General features: G+C 46.8%; 1 protein-coding gene across 2 annotated transcripts in view; it reads left to right on the forward strand.

Moving 5' to 3' along the window:
• The window catches only part of AMFR (autocrine motility factor receptor), a 45387-nt gene extending 26320 nt beyond the window's left edge, over nt 1–19067 (forward strand). For both annotated transcript variants that reach the window (XM_060681551.2, XM_060681550.2), the window contains exons 10-14: nt 1412–1515; nt 3639–3773; nt 11894–11977; nt 13479–13666; nt 16997–19067. In XM_060681551.2, coding sequence (XP_060537534.1) covers nt 1412–1515; nt 3639–3773; nt 11894–11977; nt 13479–13666; nt 16997–17141 — 656 coding nt within the window. In that variant the 3' untranslated portion in view covers nt 17142–19067. The remainder of the gene's footprint in view (nt 1–1411; nt 1516–3638; nt 3774–11893; nt 11978–13478; nt 13667–16996) is intronic.
• The last annotated feature ends 1494 nt before the right edge of the window (nt 19068–20561 follow it).

Genomic DNA, 20561 nt, shown 5'->3' on the forward strand with positions numbered 1-20561 from the left:
AATCCTGAGCTACAAATATCCATCCTTCCTTCCTTCCTTCCTTCCTTCCTTCCTTCCTTCCTTCCTTCCTTCCTTCCTTCCTGCCTGCCTGCCTGCCTGCCTGCCTGCCTGCCTGCCTGCCATCCTGCCTGCCTGCCTTCCTTCCTTCCTTCCTTCCTTCCTTCCTTCCTTCCTTCCTTCCTTCCTTCCTTCCTTCCTTCCTTCCTTCCTTCCTTCCTCCCTCCCTCCCTCCCTCCCTCCCTCCCTCCCTCCCTCCCTCCCTCCCTCCCTTTTTCCATCCACCCATCCTTTTTCCCTACTTCTCTTTTTCCATTCATCCATCTTTTTTCCTTCCCTCCCACTATTTCCTCTCCTTCCTTTCTTCCTCCCTCCCTCCCTCCCTCCATCCTTTTTCCCTACTTCTCTTTTCCATTCATCCATCTTTTCCCCCTCCCTCCCACTATTCCTTCCTTCCTCCCTCCCTCCCTCCCTCCCTCCCTCGAATTTTGCATCTTACTAATAAGGTGGCTTCGGATGTAACTTTATTTAAAAACAAAATCACAATAAAAACCTAAAAATTAAAATTAAAAACCAAGATGACAGGCAGCAGCCTGAGTGCCTGAGAAATTTCTCTCTTCCGTCAGCCAGCCCTAATGTAGTGGGACCCCGTCAGGGGCCCAGGCCAAGCGGAAGAGCCAGATTCTTCTGGAAGGCTGGGGGGGGGAGGGGTGGGATCTCACCTGTGACGAGAGAATATTCCAGAGGACAGGGCCATTTATGATATAAGTATTCTCATGATTCATACCTGTAATACTGGGGAGACGGTGAGACCATGACAGACTTTCTGAAGCTCAATAGAGTTGGGAACAACCGTTTGTTTTACGTTAAATTTCTTGAACGTCAACTGGGCTTTACCTTAATAAATGTTGGCCCTCCATACATGAAGTTATGTGGAAAACATAGGTCAGTGATAGCTAACCTTTTTGCCATCGCGTGCCAAAAGCAGGGGGAGTGCGGGGGGGGGAGGTCTGTCATGTGCACACGTGCCCACACCCATAATTCAATGCGCCCCGCGCCTGCGTGTGCAACCCCCCCACGCTTTTGGCACGCGCTGGCACGGTGGGCCCAGTAGGCCTGTTTTTTGCCCTCCCCAGGCTCCAGAGGCTTTTTGGGAGCCTGGGGAGGGCGAAAACGGCCTTCCCCAGCCCCCCGGAGGCCCTCCAGAGGCTGGAAATGGCCCATTTCCTGACTTCCGGTGGGCCCGGAAGGCCAGAAAATTAGCTGGCTGCCACATTCATGTGCGCTGGAGCTGAGCTAGGGCAATGCTCGCGTGCCCATAGATATGGCTGTGCGTGCCACAGGTTCGCCATCACGGACATAGGACAATGAATGGGAAGGGTCCCTCAGAGATCTTCCGATTTCTCTCCTCCAGGGTCTCGTATCGCTAGCTGGCTTCCGAGCTTTTCGGTCGAGGTGATGCACACCACCAACCTCCTTGGGATCGCTCAGGCCAGCAACTCTCAGCTCAATGCCATGGTGAGCCTCCCCAGTTTATATTTTGGACGTGTTGTTGGTGTAAAGAAATGATTTCGGTAGCATCATCCGTTTTGGGGGGCTGCAAAGCTTAACCAAACCCTCTCTTATAGCATAAACATTTACAAACTACAGTCTACTGTGTCAACAGTCCCAAGTAGTGAACCCAAAAGAAGTAAACACCCTCGGGATCTTTGAATTCCCAAAAATATAACTTTATTGGATACACCATCTCAGAACTGCAGAAGCAAAACCAACTCTGGTTTTTCCGTGCAAAAGCTCACTTAGTTAAACAATAGATTCCCTTTCTCTCCATCCCTGAGTGTTCACACAGTCCAATTTTAAGATTTCCTTTTGTTATGGGAACGGTCATGTCTTTGTCTAACACCTACAGCAGTGACCTTGGTTCTCACAGTCCAAAGATGAAAGCTTAGCATTCCATTTTCTCCCCTCCCTCCTCCTGGCAAGATGAAAAACGATAGAAGCTCAGAAGAAGTAAATCTTTTCAATCTTGACACACTGCTGTAGAATAAATGATTGGCAGCAAATGATTTGCCTCCTGGCTGTGGGAATTCTGGGAGTTGTAGTCCACAGACATGAAAGTGGCTGAGATTGAGAAATATTTTTTTTTTTTTTAATTTGATTTATATGCCGCCCTTCTCCGGAGACTCAGGGCGGCTTACAGTGCGCTAAGCAATAGCCTTCATACTTTTGTATATTTATACAAAGTCAGCTTATTGCCCCCACAAACTGGGTCCTCATTTAACCTACCTTAGAAAGGATGGAAGGCTGAGTCAACTTTGAGCCTTGGAGAGATTCGAACCAGCAGTAAATTGCAGGCAGCTGTGTTAATAACAGGGTGCTTTAAACCACTGTAGTACCAAGGCTCTTGATATTGGGCCAAATACAGGTAGTCCTGGACTTAACGACCGCAATTGAGGCCAACATTTCTGTTGCTAAATGAGACAGTTTTGCCCCATTTTGCAATCTTTCTTGGCACAGTCGTTAAGTGAATCAGTGCAGTTGTTAAGTTAGCAATTGGTTGTTAAGTGAAACTGGCTTCCCCATTGACTTTGCTTGTCACAGAAGTTGATCACATGACCCCGGGACACTGCAACCGTCATAAGTATGAACACACGATTGTAGTGATGTGGCTACGGTCATAAGGGTGAAGAGAAATGTCATCAGTCATTTTTTCCAGTGCCGTTGTAACCTTGAACGGTCACTAAACAAACTTGTTCTGCCCCAGCTATGGACCCAAAGAACGCAGCACACATAAAGTCTGTACAAACCTTAGTTTACTAAATTAAATAAGTCTTTTTCAAACAAAGGCTGATAATTAACTTTCTTAACAGTCTACAAGAATCCAAAGAATAAATAATCGTAATCTTACTATGGTTGGCATAAAGCCCAGAAGCAATTTGCAGAGAACTAAGATCCAGACGCGAAGGAGAGTGAATGAAGTTGTTCCCTACAAATTGCTTCAGTCGGCGTTCCTCCTTAAATAGGCTAAGGGAGTGGCCAATTAGCCCCAAGCCTTGCTCTCGAGGAGACCTCCTCCTGAGGAGCCACTTCTGCCTTTTCGCAGCTCTGCACGCTCGTGCATTGAGAAGAGGCTCCTCCTCTTCTTCCTCTTCACTTATGGGAGCTTCTGGAGGTTCTGAAGGCCCTGGCTGAATCCCCGCCTCTGGCACCACATCTTCTCCAGCCTCCTCACTGTCCGACTCGAGTGCCAGCTGCACAGGCTGCTGGCGCAGCACCACACCAGCCTCCTCGCTGTCAGAATCAGCTACTAGCTGCACAGGCCGCTGACGGGCCACAACAGAACTGTTGTAAGTCGACTACCTATAGAGAAAATATTTCTAGGAACTACCATCTTACGTAATGCATGGTTGTTCCTCCAGGCCCTTGCTGTGTTTCAGAGAGGCCTCAGACCACCACTCAAAATTCATGCGTCTTCTTCGGCCAAAAGTGCCCATGTTTCCCCTGTGTGTGTGTTTTTTTTTTAATATGCTCAATTTACATTTCTATTTCTTTTTTTAAAAAAATATGCCAATCTGGATGGTTGGAGATTTTGTAGCTGGTTTAATTGCTGAGCAATACACATTTTGGCATGGTTTTCCTAGGCCCATCAAATCCAGGAGATGTTCCCCCAGGTTCCTTACCACCTCATTCTCCAGGACCTGCAACTGACCCGCTCGGTAGAAATAACAACGGACAATATTTTAGAGGGACGCATCCAGGTGCCTTTCCCAACACAGGTGGGTCCAAGATAATAGACCCTGAACTGGGCTAGATACTTGTGTTCTCCCTCCCTTCTTCCCTCCCTCTCGTCTGTCTGTCTACCTACCTGCCTGCCTACCTACCTACCTACCTACCTACCTATCCACCCATCCATCAATATCAATATCAACATCTATCTATCTATCTATCTATCTATCTATCTATCTATCTATCTATCTATCTATCTATCTATCTATATATCTATCTATCTATCTTTCTCTATCATCTATCTATCTCTATCTCTTATCTATCTATCTATCTGTCTGTCTGTCTGTCTGTCTGTCTGTCTGTCTGTCTGTCTGTCTGTCTATCTATCTATCTATCATCTATTTATCATCTATCTCTTTCATCCATCTCTCTCTCTTTCTCTGTCCCCTATCATCTGTCTGTCTCTTTGTCTGTATATCTCTCTCTCTCTCCATCCATCCATCCATCCATCCATCCATCCATCCATCCATCCATCCATCCATCCAATCTACCTACCTAATCCATCCCAGGGGACACGGTGGCTCAGTGGCTAAGATGCTGAGCTTGTTGATGAAAGGTCGGCATTCAGCGGTTCGAATCCCTAGTGCCATGTAACGGGGTGAGCTCCCGTTCCTTGTCCCAGCTTCTGCCAACCTAGCAGTTCGAAAGCACGTAAAAAATGCAAGTAGAAAAATAGGGACCACCTTTGGTGGGAAGGTGACAGTGTTCTGTGCGCTTTTGGCGTTGAGTCATGCTGGCCACATGACCATGGAGACGTCTTCGGACAGTGCTGGCTCTTTGGCTTTGAAACGGAGATGAGCACCGCCCCTTAGAGTCGGGAACGACTAGCACATATGTGCAAGGGGAACCTTTACCTTTATCTAATCCATCTAATCTACTCTTTTCTCTCTTTCTCTCCTAACTTCCTTCTTTCTTTCTTTCTTTCTTTCTTTCTTTCTTTCTTTCTTTCTTTCTTTCTTTCTTTCTTTCTTTCTTTCTTTCTCTCTCTCTCTCTCTCTCTCTCTCTCTCCCTTCTTCCTTCCTTCCTTCCTTCCTTCCTTCCTTCCTTCCTTCCTTCCTTCCTTCCTTCTTTCTTTCTTTCTCTTTCTTTTTCTTCTTCCTTTCTTCCCATCCATCCATCCATCTAGTATCTATCATCCATCTCTATCACCCCCCCCCCCATCTATTTAATCTACCTATCTATCTAATCCACGCTTCTCTCTCTCTCCCTCTCAAAATACAATATATATTAAATTCAGGAATACTGTGTGCATTCTACGCCATAGATATTTTGAAAAATTAGCTGGATTAAAACTGCACCCTGTGAATTCCCACTTCTTTTGTAAGAGTTGTTCAGAAGCCCACGGGAATCCTTTAAAAGCCTGTGTGGTCTACTCCACCCATTTGGAGTTGTTTTGTGTGGTAGAGTTTTGTCAAACCTGGGATGAGTTGTGTGGAGTCTTTTCTATTCCACCTAAGCAACTCTGAATGCTGTTGGCTCTCATTAAAAGAACAAAGGGTTGGGTTTTTGGAGTAGCATGCAAATTACTTTTCAGATTATTCTACAGTGGAGAAGGCCTTGCCAAAAACCCTCTCCCCTGAATATTTCCCATTGTCAAGGACATAAAATAGATTTTATAATGTTGAAGCTTTAAGGCAATACATTTGTTGTCCAAAAGACACAGGAAACAAAACCATCAGATAACTGCCAGATATTCTTTTCAAAGGAAGATGATTCTGTGGATTGATCTCTTCAAGTGTTGATGCGTCCATGTGTGTTACTTGTTTTAACTTGTTTAACTGGCTGATAGAGGTGTGTAATAACCACGTAAGAAGCTACCGTAGAGTTGTGACATAATGTAATGGCATGTGGGAAAGACGTTAGGAGGTGGGGCAAAGAGATGCTGCCTAGGAAACGGTCAGATGGCATAGCCCGCAGCTGGATAGTGGATGGAGCAAGAGGCTCCGAACGGACCTTGGCCAGTTTCTCAGGCTCTAAAAGAGACAGGGAGATTAGTACTTTCAGACTTCCAGGCTTCTATTAATGTAGCCTTACAATAAAGTAGCATTAATTTGCCTGGTTTCTTGTCTGGTCTACTTGGTAAGTTTAGTTTAGTTAGTTTAGTTTATTTGATTTGTATACCGCCCTACTCCCGAAGGACTCAGGGCGGTGAACAGCCAAACAATAAAATACATAGATACAAAAAAATTAAAAACCAGATAAAATCAAATTAAATCATTTTGGCCCAGACAGATTAAAACAATTCTATCTCACCTCCGATGTATTCAATAACAGAACTCCTAGCACTGTGAGATTCCCCCCTCTTGCAAGTTTGGCCCTCCCAGTTATCTAGGGCCGCCCTCAAGGACGGGTTTTGGAACCCCGAGAGGTGGTATGCTAAGAACCGGAAGCTTTGGGGTTTTTTAGATAGTTTTTCAAATTCTATTTTAAGGGGATCTGGGAGGAGGGTGGTTTCCAATGTAAATAATGAGGCTGGGGGGCCTCCCGGGAGTGGGGTGGGTTGTATGGGTTCAGGGATTAACCCGCGAGGGACAGGGTTTGGTCCATCTGAAGAGCACGGTGGAGGAGATGCAGAATCTGGGGCCAAGGAGAGGGTTAGAGCTTGTGCTGTTGATAGACATTACATCAGTACTGTAGGTGGGAGGGGCCGATATGGCGGGAGTAGGGGGCCACATCAAGTTGCGGGAGTGCGCGCTCGCTGTCTTCAAGCGGTGGCACGCTCCGGCCCCCAATGCTCTTCTCGTTCCCCAGGTGGCACAGACCCTCAGGCCCTGGGCCTTCGGCTGATGCTATGCAATGCCAGGTCCATGGTAAATAAAGCCCCCCTCATTTGTGATCTTGTTCAGGAGGGGGGAGCGGACCTGGTGGGTATTACGGAGACCTGGTTGGGCCAGGAGGGGGGAGATGTGCCCATCCGGTTTCCGGGCATTTCATCAGCCAAGGTCACAGGGAAGGGGTGGGGGGGTGGCAGTTATCATTAAAGAGGGTCTTAGTCCGAGGGAGGCCACTGTTCCTCAGACGGCCGGATGTGAGTCCCTCCTTGTGAAGTGGGGTCATGGGGTGCAGATGGGCCTGCTGGTTACGTACCTGGCTCCCTGCCACGTGGCAGCGGCCTTGCCTGAACTACTCAACGTTATAGCCGCGGTGGCGATTGATACCCCTAGACTTATGGTCATGGGGGACTTCAACCTGCCATCCGTCGGTGAGGCGTCTGAGGTGGCTCAGGAGTTCATGGCTTCCATGACGGCCATGGACCTGACCCAATTAGTTCATGGCCCTACTCACACGGGGGGAAACACGCTGGACCTGGTGTTTGTCTCTGGTCAGTGGCTGAGTGGTCTCGAGATAGGAGATATAGCGATCGAGCCCTTGTCATGGTCAGATCACTCCCTCCTTCGCTTTGACCTTCGAATCGCCACACCCTGCCGCAGGGAGGCGGAACCGATGAGGTGGTTCCGCCCCAGGTGCCTGATGGACCCGGATAGGTTCCAGATGGAGCTTGGGCCATTTCCTGAGGCTCTGGCACACGGCTCGACTGAAGACCTAGTGGCTGTCTGGGATAGGGCGGCCGCTGGAGCTTTGGACCGGGTCGTGCCTTTGCGGCCTCTGACCCGGCGTCGATCTCACCTGGCTCCCTGGTTCACCGAGGAGCTGAGGGAGATGAAACGCCGGAAAAGACGCCTGGAGAGCAGTTGGAGGGCCAGCCGTTCTGAATCTGACCGAACACTGGTAAGGTCTCATATTAAGACCTACCTGGTGGCAATAAAAGCGGCAAAGTGTAACTATTTTTCCGCTCTTATTGCGTCATCAGATAATCGCCCGGCCGCCCTGTTTAGGGTGACCCGCTCTCTGCTCCACCAGGAAGCGCGGGAGGACCCCTTGGAGGGTAGAGCCGAGGACTTTGTACAATATCTGTATGACAAAATCGCTCAGATTTGGGAAAATTTGGACCCTGACTGGGTAGATTCGGGAGGGAGGATGGAGGCAAGTCTTGAGAATATTACCTGGGAAGAGTTTGATTCTGTGACTCCGGAAAACGTGGACAAGATACTGGGCAGACTAAGCGCGGCCACATGTTTATTGGACCCGTGTCCCTCCTGGCTGGTGCTGGCCTCTCGGGAGGTTACACGAGGTTGGCTCCAGGGGATTATAAATGCTTCCTTGAAAGAGGGTGTCTTTCCTGCCGCCTTGAAGGAGGCGGTGGTAAGGCCTCTCCTCAAGAAGCCTTCCCTGGACCCAGCAGTGTTGGCTAATTACCATCCAGTCTCCAACCTTCGCTTCATTGCGAAGGTTGTTGAGAGTGTGGTAGCGCGACAGCTTCCTCAGTACTTGGATGAATTGGCTTATCTAGATCCGTTCCAGTTGGGCTTCAGGCCTGGATACAGCACGGAAACGGCATTGGTCGCATTGGTAGATGATCTCTGGAGGGCCCGGGACAGGGGTTGCTCCTCTATCCTGGTCCTATTAGACCTCTCAGCAGCTTTTATTTATTTATTTATTAATTTAATTTGTATACCGCCCTTCTCCCGGAAGGGACTCAGGGCGGTGAACAGCCAAGATTAAAAAACATACAAATGCAAAAGTTAAGATAATTAAAAGAATTAAATCATTGGCTACCCAAATTTAAAACCCCAAATCCATAAAATTTAAAATCCCAATTAAAAACCATTTAGGCTAGGCCGGCTTGATGAAATAAAAACGTCTTCAGGGCTTTACGGAAGGTCCGGAGGTCCGGGATCAATCGTATTCCAGGAGGCAGCTCATTCCACAGGGCGGGTGCCCCCACAGAGAAGGCTCGCCCCCTGGGGGCCGCCAGCCGACATTGCCTGACCGACGGCACCCCGAGGAGGCCCTCTCTGTGAGAGCGTATTGGCCGGTGGGAGGTTATCGGTAGCAGCAGGCGGTCTCGCAAATACCCTGGCCCTAAGCCATGGAGCGCTTTAAAGATGAGAACCAACACCTTAAAGCGCACCCGGAAGACCACCGGGAGCCAATGCAGCTCGCGCAGGAGAGGTGTTACGTGGGAGCGCCACGTCGCTCCCATAATCACCCGCGCAGCCGCATTCTGCACCAGCTGGAGCCTCCGGGTGCTCCTCAGGGGGAGCCCCATGTAGAGAGCGTTACAGTAGTCCAGGCGTGACGTAACCAAGGCATGAGTGACTGTGCACAAGGAGTCCCGATCCAGAAAGGGGCGCAACTGGCGTATCAGGCGAACCTGATAAAAAGCCCCCCTGGCCACGGCCGTCATATGCTCTTCTAAAGACAGCCGTGTGTCCAGGAGGACGCCCAAGTTGCGAGCCCCCTCTGTGGGGGTCAGTGACTCGCCCCCAATAGCCAGCGATGGCACCAGCTGGCTATACCGGGACGCCGGCATCCACAGCCACTCGGTCTTGGAAGGGTTGAGCCGAAGCCTGTTCCTCCCCATCCAGACCCGCACGGCCTCCAGACACTGGGACATCACTTCGAGGGCATCATTGGGGTGGTCTGGGGTGGAAATGTACAGCTGAGTGTCATCAGCGTACAGATGGCATCGCACCCCAAAACCACGGATGATCTCACCCATCGACCATGATATCATGCTGCACCGGTTGGAAGAGTTAGGGGTGGGGGGCACCGTGTTGCGGTGGTTCTCCTCCTTTCTCTCTGATCGGTCGCAGTCTGTGTTGACGGGGGCAGAGGTCGACCCCGAGGCCCCTTGTATGTGGGGTGCCACAGGGGTCGGTTCTCTCACCCCTTCTGTTCAACATTTATGTGAAGCCGCTGGGTGAGATCATCCATGGTTTTGGGGTGAAGTATCATCAGTATGCTGATGATACTCAGCTATACATCTCCACCCCAGACCACCCCAATGATGCCCTTAAAGTGATGTCCCAGTGCCTGGAGGCTGTACGGATCTGGATGGGGAAAAACAGACTCAGGCTCAACCCATCCAAGACCGAGTGGCTGTGGTTTCCAACATCCCGATATAGTCAATTGGTGCCATCACTGACTATTGGGGATGAGTCATTGCCCCCCACGGAGAGGGTTCGCAACTTAGGCATCCTCTTGGACTCACGGCTGTCTTTAGAAGAACACTTGACGGCTGTGGCCGGGAGGTCTTTTTATCAGGTTCGCCTGATTCGCCAGTTGGGTCCCTTTCTGGATTGGGACTCGTTAAAAACGGTCACTCATGCCCTCGTCACTTCACGCCTGGACTACTGTAATGCTCTCTACATGGGGCTCCCCTTGAGGAGCACCCGGAGGCTCCAGCTGGTCCAGAATGCGGCCGCGCGGGTAGTTATGGGAGCAGCATGGCGCTCCCATGTGGCTCCCCTCCTGCGCGAGCTGCACTGGCTCCCGGTGGTCTTCCGGGTGCGCTTCAAGGTCTTAGTTACCACCTTTAGAGCGCTCCATGGCTTAGGACCGGGGTACTTACGAGACCGCCTTCTGCCACCAATAGCCTCTCACCGCCCAGTACGCTCCCATAGAGAGGGGCTTCTCAGGGTGCCGTCAGCCAAACAGTGTCGACTGGCAGCCCCCAGGGGGAGAGCCTTTTCTGTGAGGGCACCCACCATCTGGAACGAGCTCCCCCCAGAGATACAGAAGATTCCGGATCTGCGCACTTTCCGCCATGCCCTCAAAACATTCCTGTTTCAGCAGGCCGGCCTGGCCTAACTTTCCCTTTATATTGCTTTTTGATTTTATTTTAAACTGGGATGTCTTGAATTATCTAGGACCAGAATATTTAGTATATTTTAATTGGTTTTTTATTATTAACGTTTGTATTACATGTATTTTTATCGTTTCGCTGTTCACCGCCCTGAGTCAGCCAGACAGACAGACAGACAAACAGACATGATAGATAAATAGATAGATAGATAGATAGACAGACATGATAGATAGATAAATAGATAGATAGATATAGATGCTAGAGATAGATAGATGATAGATATAGATGATAGATATAGATGATAGATAGATGATAGATAGATACAGATGATAGATATAGATAATAGACAAAGATAGAGATAGATAAATAGATTATAGATAAGTAGATAGATAGATAGATAGGTAGATGATAGACAGACAGACACAGATAGATAGATAGATAGATAGATAGATAGATAGATAGATAGATAGATAGATAGGGAGGTAGATGATAGATAGATAGATAGATAGATAGATAGATAGATAGATAGATAGATAGATAGATAGATAGGCAGGCAGGCAGGCAGGCAGGCAGGCAGGCAGGCAGGCAGGTAGATGATAGATAGAGAGATAGAGAGATGATAGATCTATCGACATGCTAGATAGATAGATAGATAGATAGATAGATAGATAGATAGATAGATAGATAGAGATAGATGCTAGAGATAGATGGATAGATGCTAGATATAGATGATAGATGATAGATACAGATGATAGACAGATATAGATAATAGACAAAGATAGATAGATTGATAGATATAGATGCTAGAGATAGATAGATGATAGATGATAGATGATAGAGGAAGAAGGAGGGTTAGGGTTAGAGTTATAAATGACTTATTAATCTTTATAAACTATACTTTATAGTTTATAAAGATTAATAAGTGAAAAAACAAATATGTATTACTTCCCAGAACAAGGAAAAAATTAGAGATGCTTTATTTAAAGTCAAGTATATATCTAATTTTGTTTTCACTGGGAAACCACTTCTGGAGTTTGTGCTTGAGATGGAAAAAAAATGAAACGGATTTGGGGTTTTGCTGATTAAATAGGTTTGTTCTTATAGAAATGGCTAGTATATATTACTGTGTAAAAGCAAAAATTTGAGGCTGTGTAACATTTATTACTCTGCTGAAAAGAGTTGGAAGTCAAATGTTTTTGTTTTCCTTTTTCCCTACACTGCCTCTTCTTTCCCTTTTTCCTCCCCCACATTCCTATTATTTTCATTTTTCTTTGTGTTTTCTATTCTGATAAGCTAATAAAATTTGAATTAAAAAAAAAATAATCAGTCGGTATGACCCATGGCCTTGAAATGGGAGCTTCAGCAGGATCCATAATACAATTTAAAGCGCTTACAAAAAAGGAAGTTTCAATATTTTCCGTATCAGTTAATTCTTAATTTTTTTTAAAAAACATGCACAGCGTTCTGACAGTATCCGACCAGCATTGAACAGTCCTGTAGAAAGACAGAATACCGATCAAGAAGATGCTGAGGAGGAAATGGAGGTAATGTGACAAAGGAAGGGTATAATTATATTATATTTATATATATATTAATTATATATAAGTATATTATAGAAATATAATAAATAAATAAATAAAATAATAAAGAGCTGTGGTGGCATAGTGATTAGAATGCAGTATTGCAAGCTCAGCCGACTGTCAGCAGTTCGATCCTGACTGGCTCAAGGTTGACTCAGCCTTCCATCCTTCCGAGGTGGGTAAAATGAGGTCCCAGATTGTTGGGGGCAAGAGGCTGACTCTGTAATCCACTTAGTGTTCTGACCGAGGCTTCCCCAGAGCACGAAGCAGACTCCTTGTCCCGACAAAACCCCCTTTTTATTAAGTTATTGTGAATTCCTCTCATTCACATCCAGCAAAGTCTTTCAAGGGAGAATTTACAGTTACAGACCTTCTCTGGCTTGGAGAGCTGCCAGGCCAATATCTGGCCTGGCAAGGAGTCTCGGAGAGTCACAAACCAATTAAGCGAACTAATTGTCTCCTGCAAACTCCACTCCCCTTTCACTCCTCTTTATTCCCTATTGGAGGGCCCATTCACCATCCACCTGTGCCTTTACTCCCGAGTTGGCCCTTGTTCCTTAGCTGTTCCTTTCGTCTGGCAACTCTGTGCATGCGCACACTGGGAACAGGCTCCAGCTGTTCATCTGCCTCACTGATGTCTCACTCTGAAGGCAGCTGATAACTATCAAGACGGCCCTGGCCCCCTCTCTGCCTCCGACGCAGAGCCCTCATCAGAGCCTTCCCCAGACTCCAGGATTGGCCCATGTTCCTCCCCAAACATCCTCACAGTCTGAGTGTCAGCATTCTAATGCTGCCATTAAGAGGAGAAGACGAGGCTTGACTTTTCACCTACTTATTTTCTCTGTAGATAATATCCCCTAGGAGATGGGATGGGAGGGGGGACATTCCTGTGGGTTGAAGTCAGGAGCTGGGGAGACTGACTTGGAAGATGGCCAATGAGACGCTGAGAATTGAGGAACGGAAAAGGAAGGGTTTGGGGTCAGAGGGTTAGTATCGGCTACGACGAAGTTGGGGCCAGATTTGTCGTACTCAATAAATGGAAGATTTCAGTAAAGATTAATCGTTTGGGAATGCAATTTATTTGAGATGACATCGGAACCTGACACTGAGTCTGCCACCAGCTCTGCTGGCAGGCCACAACCCTTAGAGAGGGGTATAAAGCACTGTGAAGCGGTATATATAAGTAAGTGCTATTGCTATCTATACAGAGATAGTTTTCTCTGTAGGGAATTGGCTGAATCAATTACTTCAGGTCAGGGATATCCAAATTTACAACCGTTTAGGATAGGATCCCCCCCCCCCTTTTCCTTTTGTGTGCATTTTATTACTATTGCCAATTTTCTTCCTTTCGTGCTCTGTGGCGATTGCCATAATAAATGTATCGACCGAAATTAATCAATGAATGAATGCAAATGGGCCTTGTTTCTCTTCTCACCCCCCCTTTTTTTTTTGTCCTGCGTGGCAGACGGAAAGGATCCCTCTTGAACTCAGATCAAGGCTGGAAGACACGGCGGAGTTTAATGAAATGATGGAAGCAGAAGCAGCCCAGACAGAGGACTTCGAAGTGAGAGGCAGCCGCTTCTCCAAGTCGGCAGACGAGAGGCAGCGAATGTTGGTTCAGAGGAAGGAAGACTTGTTGCAACAAGCACGCAGGTGTGTGTCTGGAGGAAGCTGTGTGCAGTTGTGATATTTCCTGTCCCGTTGTTCTCCTAACTGTAGGAGAGCGCAGGAACAAAGATGTACAGTAATGGCCAAAATTGTGGAAACCTTTTGGGAAAAGTGTATTTTCTAAAACTAGCTGATAACACCGCTTTTTTTGGAGTGGTACCATAAAATTACATATCAATGGAAAGGTAATTTAATCAAGAATGTAATGCAATAACTTCTATGAAGGATTTGCTATTAGAGTAGCAGTTACAGTATAAAGAAGAAAAGTGAAACACGTAGAAAAAAGGAGATATACAAAAATTATCACCATAGAAAAAACGAGATATAAAAAAAATGATCACCATGTCAGTTAATACTTAGTTAGGTAACCTTTAGCATGAATTACAGCCTTACAAGGTCTTCCCATGGAGTGAACCAAGTCTTTGAGTTCTGCAGCTGTTAGAATGTGAAACCAAGATTGAAGGATGGCTTCTATTAACTGGGTTTTATTGCTGGGTCGCTTCTGATTAATAAGTTTCTTTAGTCGGCTCCATAGATTTTCAGTTGGGTTGTCTGGACTACTCCCAGGCCATTCCAACAGTAGAATAGGATCTTGAAACTCCCCCCAAAAAACAATTACTACCAATTTGCCTTCCATTGAGGACCTGTATACTGCACTTTGCATGAGTCAAAAAGAGGGCTGCTAGTTACAGGTGGGAAGGTAACAGACCCCCTTCCCACTGACATGACCTTGACGAAGTGGTGAACAGTCCTCACAGTTAGTAACCATGAGCTCCAATTAGGTACCCCATCTTCTTCATCTGATCCACTCTGGTTAGATCAAATGTCTTAGATAATCCCTGGAATCTTAAAATTTGGGATTTCTCCCTCTCCTCTCCTCTCCTCTCCTCTCCTCTCCTCTCCTCTCCTCTCCTCTCCTCTCCTCTCCTCTCCTCTCCTTCGTTCTCCTCTCCTCTCTCTTCTCTCCTCCATTCTCCACTCCACTCCACTCCACTCCACTCCACTCTTTCCTCTTCTCCATTTTCCTCTCCTCTCTCTTCTCTCGTCCATTCTCCTCTCCACTCCATTCCTCTCTACTCCACTCCACTCCTTCCTCTTCTCCATTCTCCTCTCCTCTCTCTTCTCTCCTCCATTCTCCTCTCCACTCCACTCCACTCCACTCCACTCCACTCTTTCCTCTTCTCCATTTTCCTCTCCTCTCCTCCTCTCCTCGTCTCCTCTCCTCTCCTCTCCTCTCCTCTCCTCTCCTCTCCTCTCCTCTCCTCTCCTCTCCTCTCCTCTCCTCTCCTCTCCTCTCCTCTCTCTTCTCTCCTCCATTCTCCACTCCACTCCACTCCACTCCACTCCACTCTTTCCTCTTCTCCATTTTCCTCTCCTCTCTCTTCTCTCGTCCATTCTCCTCTCCACTCCATTCCTCTCTACTCCACTCCACTCCTTCCTCTTCTCCATTCTCCTCTCCTCTCTCTTCTCTCCTCCATTCTCCTCTCCACTCCACTCCACTCCACTCCACTCCACTCCACTCTTTCCTCTTCTCCATTTTCCTCTCCTCTCCTCCTCTCCTCGTCTCCTCTCCTCTCCTCTCCTCTCCTCTCCTCTCCTCTCCTCTCCTCTCCTCTCTCTTCTCTCCTCCATTCTCCTCTCCTCTCCACTCCTCTCCTCTCTTCTTCCTCACCTCTCCTCCTCTCCTCTCCTCTCCCTCCCCCCTCCTCCTCTTTTTTCTTCCCCCAAAGAGCAGGCACTTCCTTCCTTTTTCCCATGCTTGAAAATGTTTGCATGGGGCTTAACGAACATTCCAGAAGTTCAAATGCCTTTCAGGATGGCTCGGCTTCATTGAGCTGCCAGACCAGTTGGATTATGCAAATTAGAACTCCGTTGCCATTAAAAACACACCAATCTATTCCGTTTACTGATTCGGACAGGCTCTTTCCAGCATTTCTTGAGTGTAGTATTGTTGGGGTGCAAAATCTGACTTGGTACAGGTGGTCCTCGGCTTACGACCACGACTGAGCCCAACCTCTCTGTTGTTCCACGAGGCATTTTTTTTAAAGTGAGTTTTGCTCCACTTTACAACTTTTCTCGCCACGGTTCTTAAGCGAATCAGTGCAGTTGTTAAGTTAGCAACCTGGTTGTTAAGCGAATCAGGCTTCCCCATTAACGTTGCTTGACAGAAGGTCGCAAAAGGGAATCACAGGACACCCCCCCCGGGGACATAGCAACGGTCATAAATAAGAACTTGTTGCCAAGCATCTGAATATTGATCAAATGACTACGGGAATGTTGCAACACTTGTAAGTCTGAAAACGGTCACTGGTTATTTCTTTCAGTGCCGTCGTAACTTTGAACGGTCACTAAGGGAACTGTCGTAAGTCAAGGACTACCTGTATTTGCCCCTGAATTGATTTAGCATCTCCGAAAGACATTTCTTCGGCAGAGCAAAGCGCCTGGCAAACCCAGACTTCTTTTTTTTTAAAAAAAATTTTTTCAAAGTTTATTTTCATTTTTAAAAATACAATACTTTACATATATACATACAAAGTTATTGCAACTAACGTACACAAATAAGCGCCTATACCACTAATACAATCCATTTCATTTCCCCTCTCTTTTCTTTCACCCAATTATACCATGAATTCCAACATTTGTAATAATCAGAATCTTTTTGGTTCCTAAGTAATTTCGTTAACCGGTCTGCCTCTGCGCATTCTGTAATTTTTTTTTTTTTTAAATTTGATTTATATGCCGCCCTTCTCCGGAGACTCAGGGCGGCTTACAATGCACTAAGCAATAGCCTTCATCCTTTTGTACATTTATACAAAGTCAGCTTATTGCCCCCACAAACTGGGTCCTCAATTTACCTACCTTAGAAAGGATGGAAGGCTGAGTCAACCTTGAGCCTTGGCGAGATTCGAACCTGCAGTAATTGCAGGCATCTGGTCTTAATAACCAGCTTAATAACAGGGTGCCTTAGACCACTGTACTACCAGTGATTTGGAATTTTCCAAATCAAATTTATTTTCTGTAGGTATTAATTCATTTTTCCACTCTTGCATGTGTAGTATCCTAGCTGCAGTAGTAATGTGGAGGATCAAGTACTATTTTTCCTTAGTTATTTTGTCTGGTTTCATTCCTAATAAAAAAAAATCTCTGGTTTCAACTCTATGTTATATCCTGTAATTTCCACTATCCAGTTCCAAACCTTGGACCAATATTTGCCTGCTTTGGGGCACGTCCACCATTGGTGGTAGTAGTTGATGGTGATAGTTCCCAGACTTCTTATACTTGTCATCGTCACAAAAGATCTTCCTGTTTTTCCAGGCGCTACCTTAACAAAAGCTTCGATGATCCCACGCCGGACTTTCCCTCCCAGGCTGAAGGAGCAGCCTCCGACTCCATCACTTTACGACGCAGGATGTTGGCCGCCGCCGCCGAGCGAAGGTTACAGAAACAGCATCCGTCCTAACGCTTCTGGTCCGCTGTTCCTTCCCCCCCTCCCCCCACACGTTCACCTCGATATCATCCCGCATTCTTCTCGCTGGGATCGGAGCCCAGCGAACTCAGAAAAAGCCCACGGCTCTTAAAGGACCAGGGATCAGGTTGGGCCGCATCTCCGCTCTCGAGAAAAAAAAAAAAAAAAAGCATGTGATCGCTCCTAAGTGTTTGGACACCTGGGCACTTCGCCTTTTCTCTCGGGTTTATTGATATATATTTTTTTTCCTCCCAGGTTGGGGTTTTCTCTCTTTTTCTTTTTCTTTTTCTTTTTTTTCAGGGGGTGCCTAATTTCTACACCTACCCACCCCTCTTTGTGACCCAAACTTTTCAAGCTTACTGTGTGTTGCAAGAGGGGGGGAGGAGAAACGAGGGGGCTGCGTGTTTGTGGACAGTGTGAGTGACAGTCCCTTGCCGATAATGACTTCCCCGTGAAGGTCTTTTGAGGAGGAGTAGAATAAGTAAGAAGTAAAGGGTTATTTTTTTAAAAAAAGAAATTGTCGTTCCATCCTCCTGCTCCTCTCCTCCTCCTCCTCCTCCTCCTCTTCCTCTCCTCCTTCTCATCTCTTCTCCTTCTCTTTCTCCTCCTCCTCCTCCTCCTCTTCTCCTTCTCCTCTCCTCTTCTCCTTCTCTTTCTCCTCCTCCTCTCCTCCTCCTCCACCTCTTCTTCTCCTCCTCCTCTTCCTCTCCTCCTTCTCTTTCTCCTCCTCCTCTCCTCCTCCTCCACCTCTTCTCCTCCTCTTCCTCTCCTCCTTCTCCTCTTCTCCTTCTCTTTCTCCTCCTCCTCTCCTCTCCTCCTCCTCCTCCTCCTCCTCCTCCTCCTCCTCTTCTCCTCCTCCTCCTCTCCCTTTCCTCTCCTCCCCTTCTCCTTTTCCTCCTCCTCCTCCCCTCCTCCTCCCTTCTGTAAGCAAACATGGCTGCTGGTTTTTTTCCCATCCCAAACGTATGTAGCATCGTTTGGATAAAAGTGACATTTCTACAGTTTGGGGCAGGGAAGCTGTGCGTGTTAATCTGCAGGAGTTGCATCGGAGCAAAAGTTTTGCTGCAGTTTCCAAGCGACTCGAAGCCAGACGTTCAAACTCCCCCACCCCCACCCCATTCCTCATGTGGAAAGTTTTCATCATCTCTGGGTTGCTTCCCCCCCCCCCCCCCCCCGAGAGGCTGGCGAGAAAATTCATTTTTAACTGCGGCTAGCGTTAGAATACCCAGCCACGAGGATGCTGTAAGTTGCTTTTTTAGCGCAGCATTTCAGTAAAGCAAGCAGGGCAAAACGAAGAGAATTCAACTTGGAAGTAAATTGCAGAGAAACCCCCCCCCCCACGACATTCAGAAGATGGCATTTTCATATGACAGGCGGGGCAGCATGCAAAAAATCTATTTTTTTAAGTGTACATTTTGCAATAAACGTTAGCTTGATAAAATGTGCAGGTTTAAAAGACTCGAGGGCTATTTGATACGTAGTTAGGTATGTTCCAGCAGTTCTCAAATCCTTAAATTGCTAATAACTCTGTCGGAAGCTTCTTAGGTTTTTGGCTCCGTAAATATGTTTACAAGGCAAGGCAAGCATATTTTTAAGTGTTTCAGGAGTATCCCCCGTATCCAGAAGGAGCCCAGTATTAATGGGGGGGGGGGGGAACAGAAACAAAACAGATTTTTTTTCACTGCTAGGTTTTTAGGACGTTTAAAGGTGAATACCGTATAAGAAAAACCGGACAGTGTTTAAGTGAAGATAATTTATTTCGATATACCCTTTGCAAAGCCTTACTTTTCAACGCTTGTTTAAACTTTGGAGGGGGGGTGGAAAAATACAGACTCTTTTGTGGTTCAATTTTGCTCAGAACTCGGCTTTTTGTTTTTATTGTTTTAAAAAAGGAAAAATAAAAACCTCTCGATCAGTGTTGGAAAGGTTTCAGTGGTTTTTTTCAGTGTCCTTTTCCCTTCACCCTGGCTTCCTACCGGTCAGTTTCACCTCAGGAAAACTTCTGAGCTCTACAATTGAGTGTGTGAACCAGTGGTGGGTTGCCCCCCAGTTCAGACCGGTTCGCAAGAACCGGTAGTAAAACCGGCAGGAGGCTCCGCCCACTGCCCCAGATGTCGTCATTGGCGATCGCATATGCAGAAGCTTCTGCGCATGTGCAGTAGCTTAGCTCGCGTACGTGTGATCCCGTTACAAACCGGTAGTAAAGGTAAGTAGAACCCACCCCTGGTGTGAACATTCGGTTGCAAAGTTTGTGCAAGTTGTCCCTGCTGAGAGTTTTAGTTCTTTGCTGAAAGCGAAGCATAGTTCTGAAGTTTCTATTTTGATGTGGTGGCATTTCCACATCATATAAAGCAGCGGAGCAGTTCAGCGTCAATGACAGCTGGTCCTCGGCTTACGACCACAGCTGAGCCTGACATTTCTATTGTTAAGTGAGACATTTAAGTGAGTTTTACCCCACTTTTAAGACCTTTCTTGCCACAGTTGTTAAAGCAAATCACTTGCAGTTGATAAGCAGAGTAACCGGGTGGTTAAGTGAATCTGGCTTCCGCATTGAATTTCCTGGGCAGAAGGTCAAGGAAAGGGATCCCGTGATCCTGGGAACACTGCAACTGTCATGAATACATGCCAGTTTCCAAGCATCGGAATTTTGATCACATGATCATAGGGAATGCTGGAAGACGGTCATAAATCACATTTTTCAGTGCCATTATAACTTTGAAGGGTCACTAAACGAACTGTTGCAAGTCAAGGACTACCTATAGGTTGATTTCCCCCCCACCCCCAATCTTCATGTAGCATTGTCCCATCATGTTGACGGTCATCATTAGCCCACCTTGGGTGACCTTTGACCTCCTAAAACTAGGGTGGCCTCTCATTATGTCTGTAAGGATCGCCTCTCCTTCCAATTTAAGAAAGTAAGAACTCTTGAAACGTGGTTGTTCAAGAGGATTCTTTTATTAAGCAGAAGTGAAAGCCATCCAGTTAAAGCACGATCTGAATACCCTTAGGCAAGACAAGTAGGATTAAAGCAGTAGAGACCCCTCCCTTTAAGCCAGAATGCAGATTTTCGCCAATACACAAGTGTGAAGATGTTTTCTTTCCTGGCTTCCCTGAGAACCCGAACAAACTTGCATTCCCACTGTTATCCTTTAAAGTAAAATAACCCACATGGCTATCATAAAAATTCCTCCAGGTAAAGAGGATCTCAGGGCTCTTTGGCGCCAGGATATAGGTTGTAAAATATCTCTTGACACAGGCAATGCTAATAAATCGAATCCAAGTCTCCCCCATCCTCCAACTGAATGGCAGTATCACTTTTAGGGATCTGACAATGTCCATCTCTTGGTGATACCGTCGGTCAGAACCTGCCACAAATTTAGACCTCGAAGTAGAAAACAATCCCGGGCCTCGTTT

Source organism: Pantherophis guttatus, chromosome 11 (assembly GCF_059756535.1).
Source record: "Pantherophis guttatus breed Tessera chromosome 11, ASM5975653v1, whole genome shotgun sequence".
NCBI lineage: Eukaryota > Metazoa > Chordata > Lepidosauria > Squamata > Colubridae > Pantherophis > Pantherophis guttatus.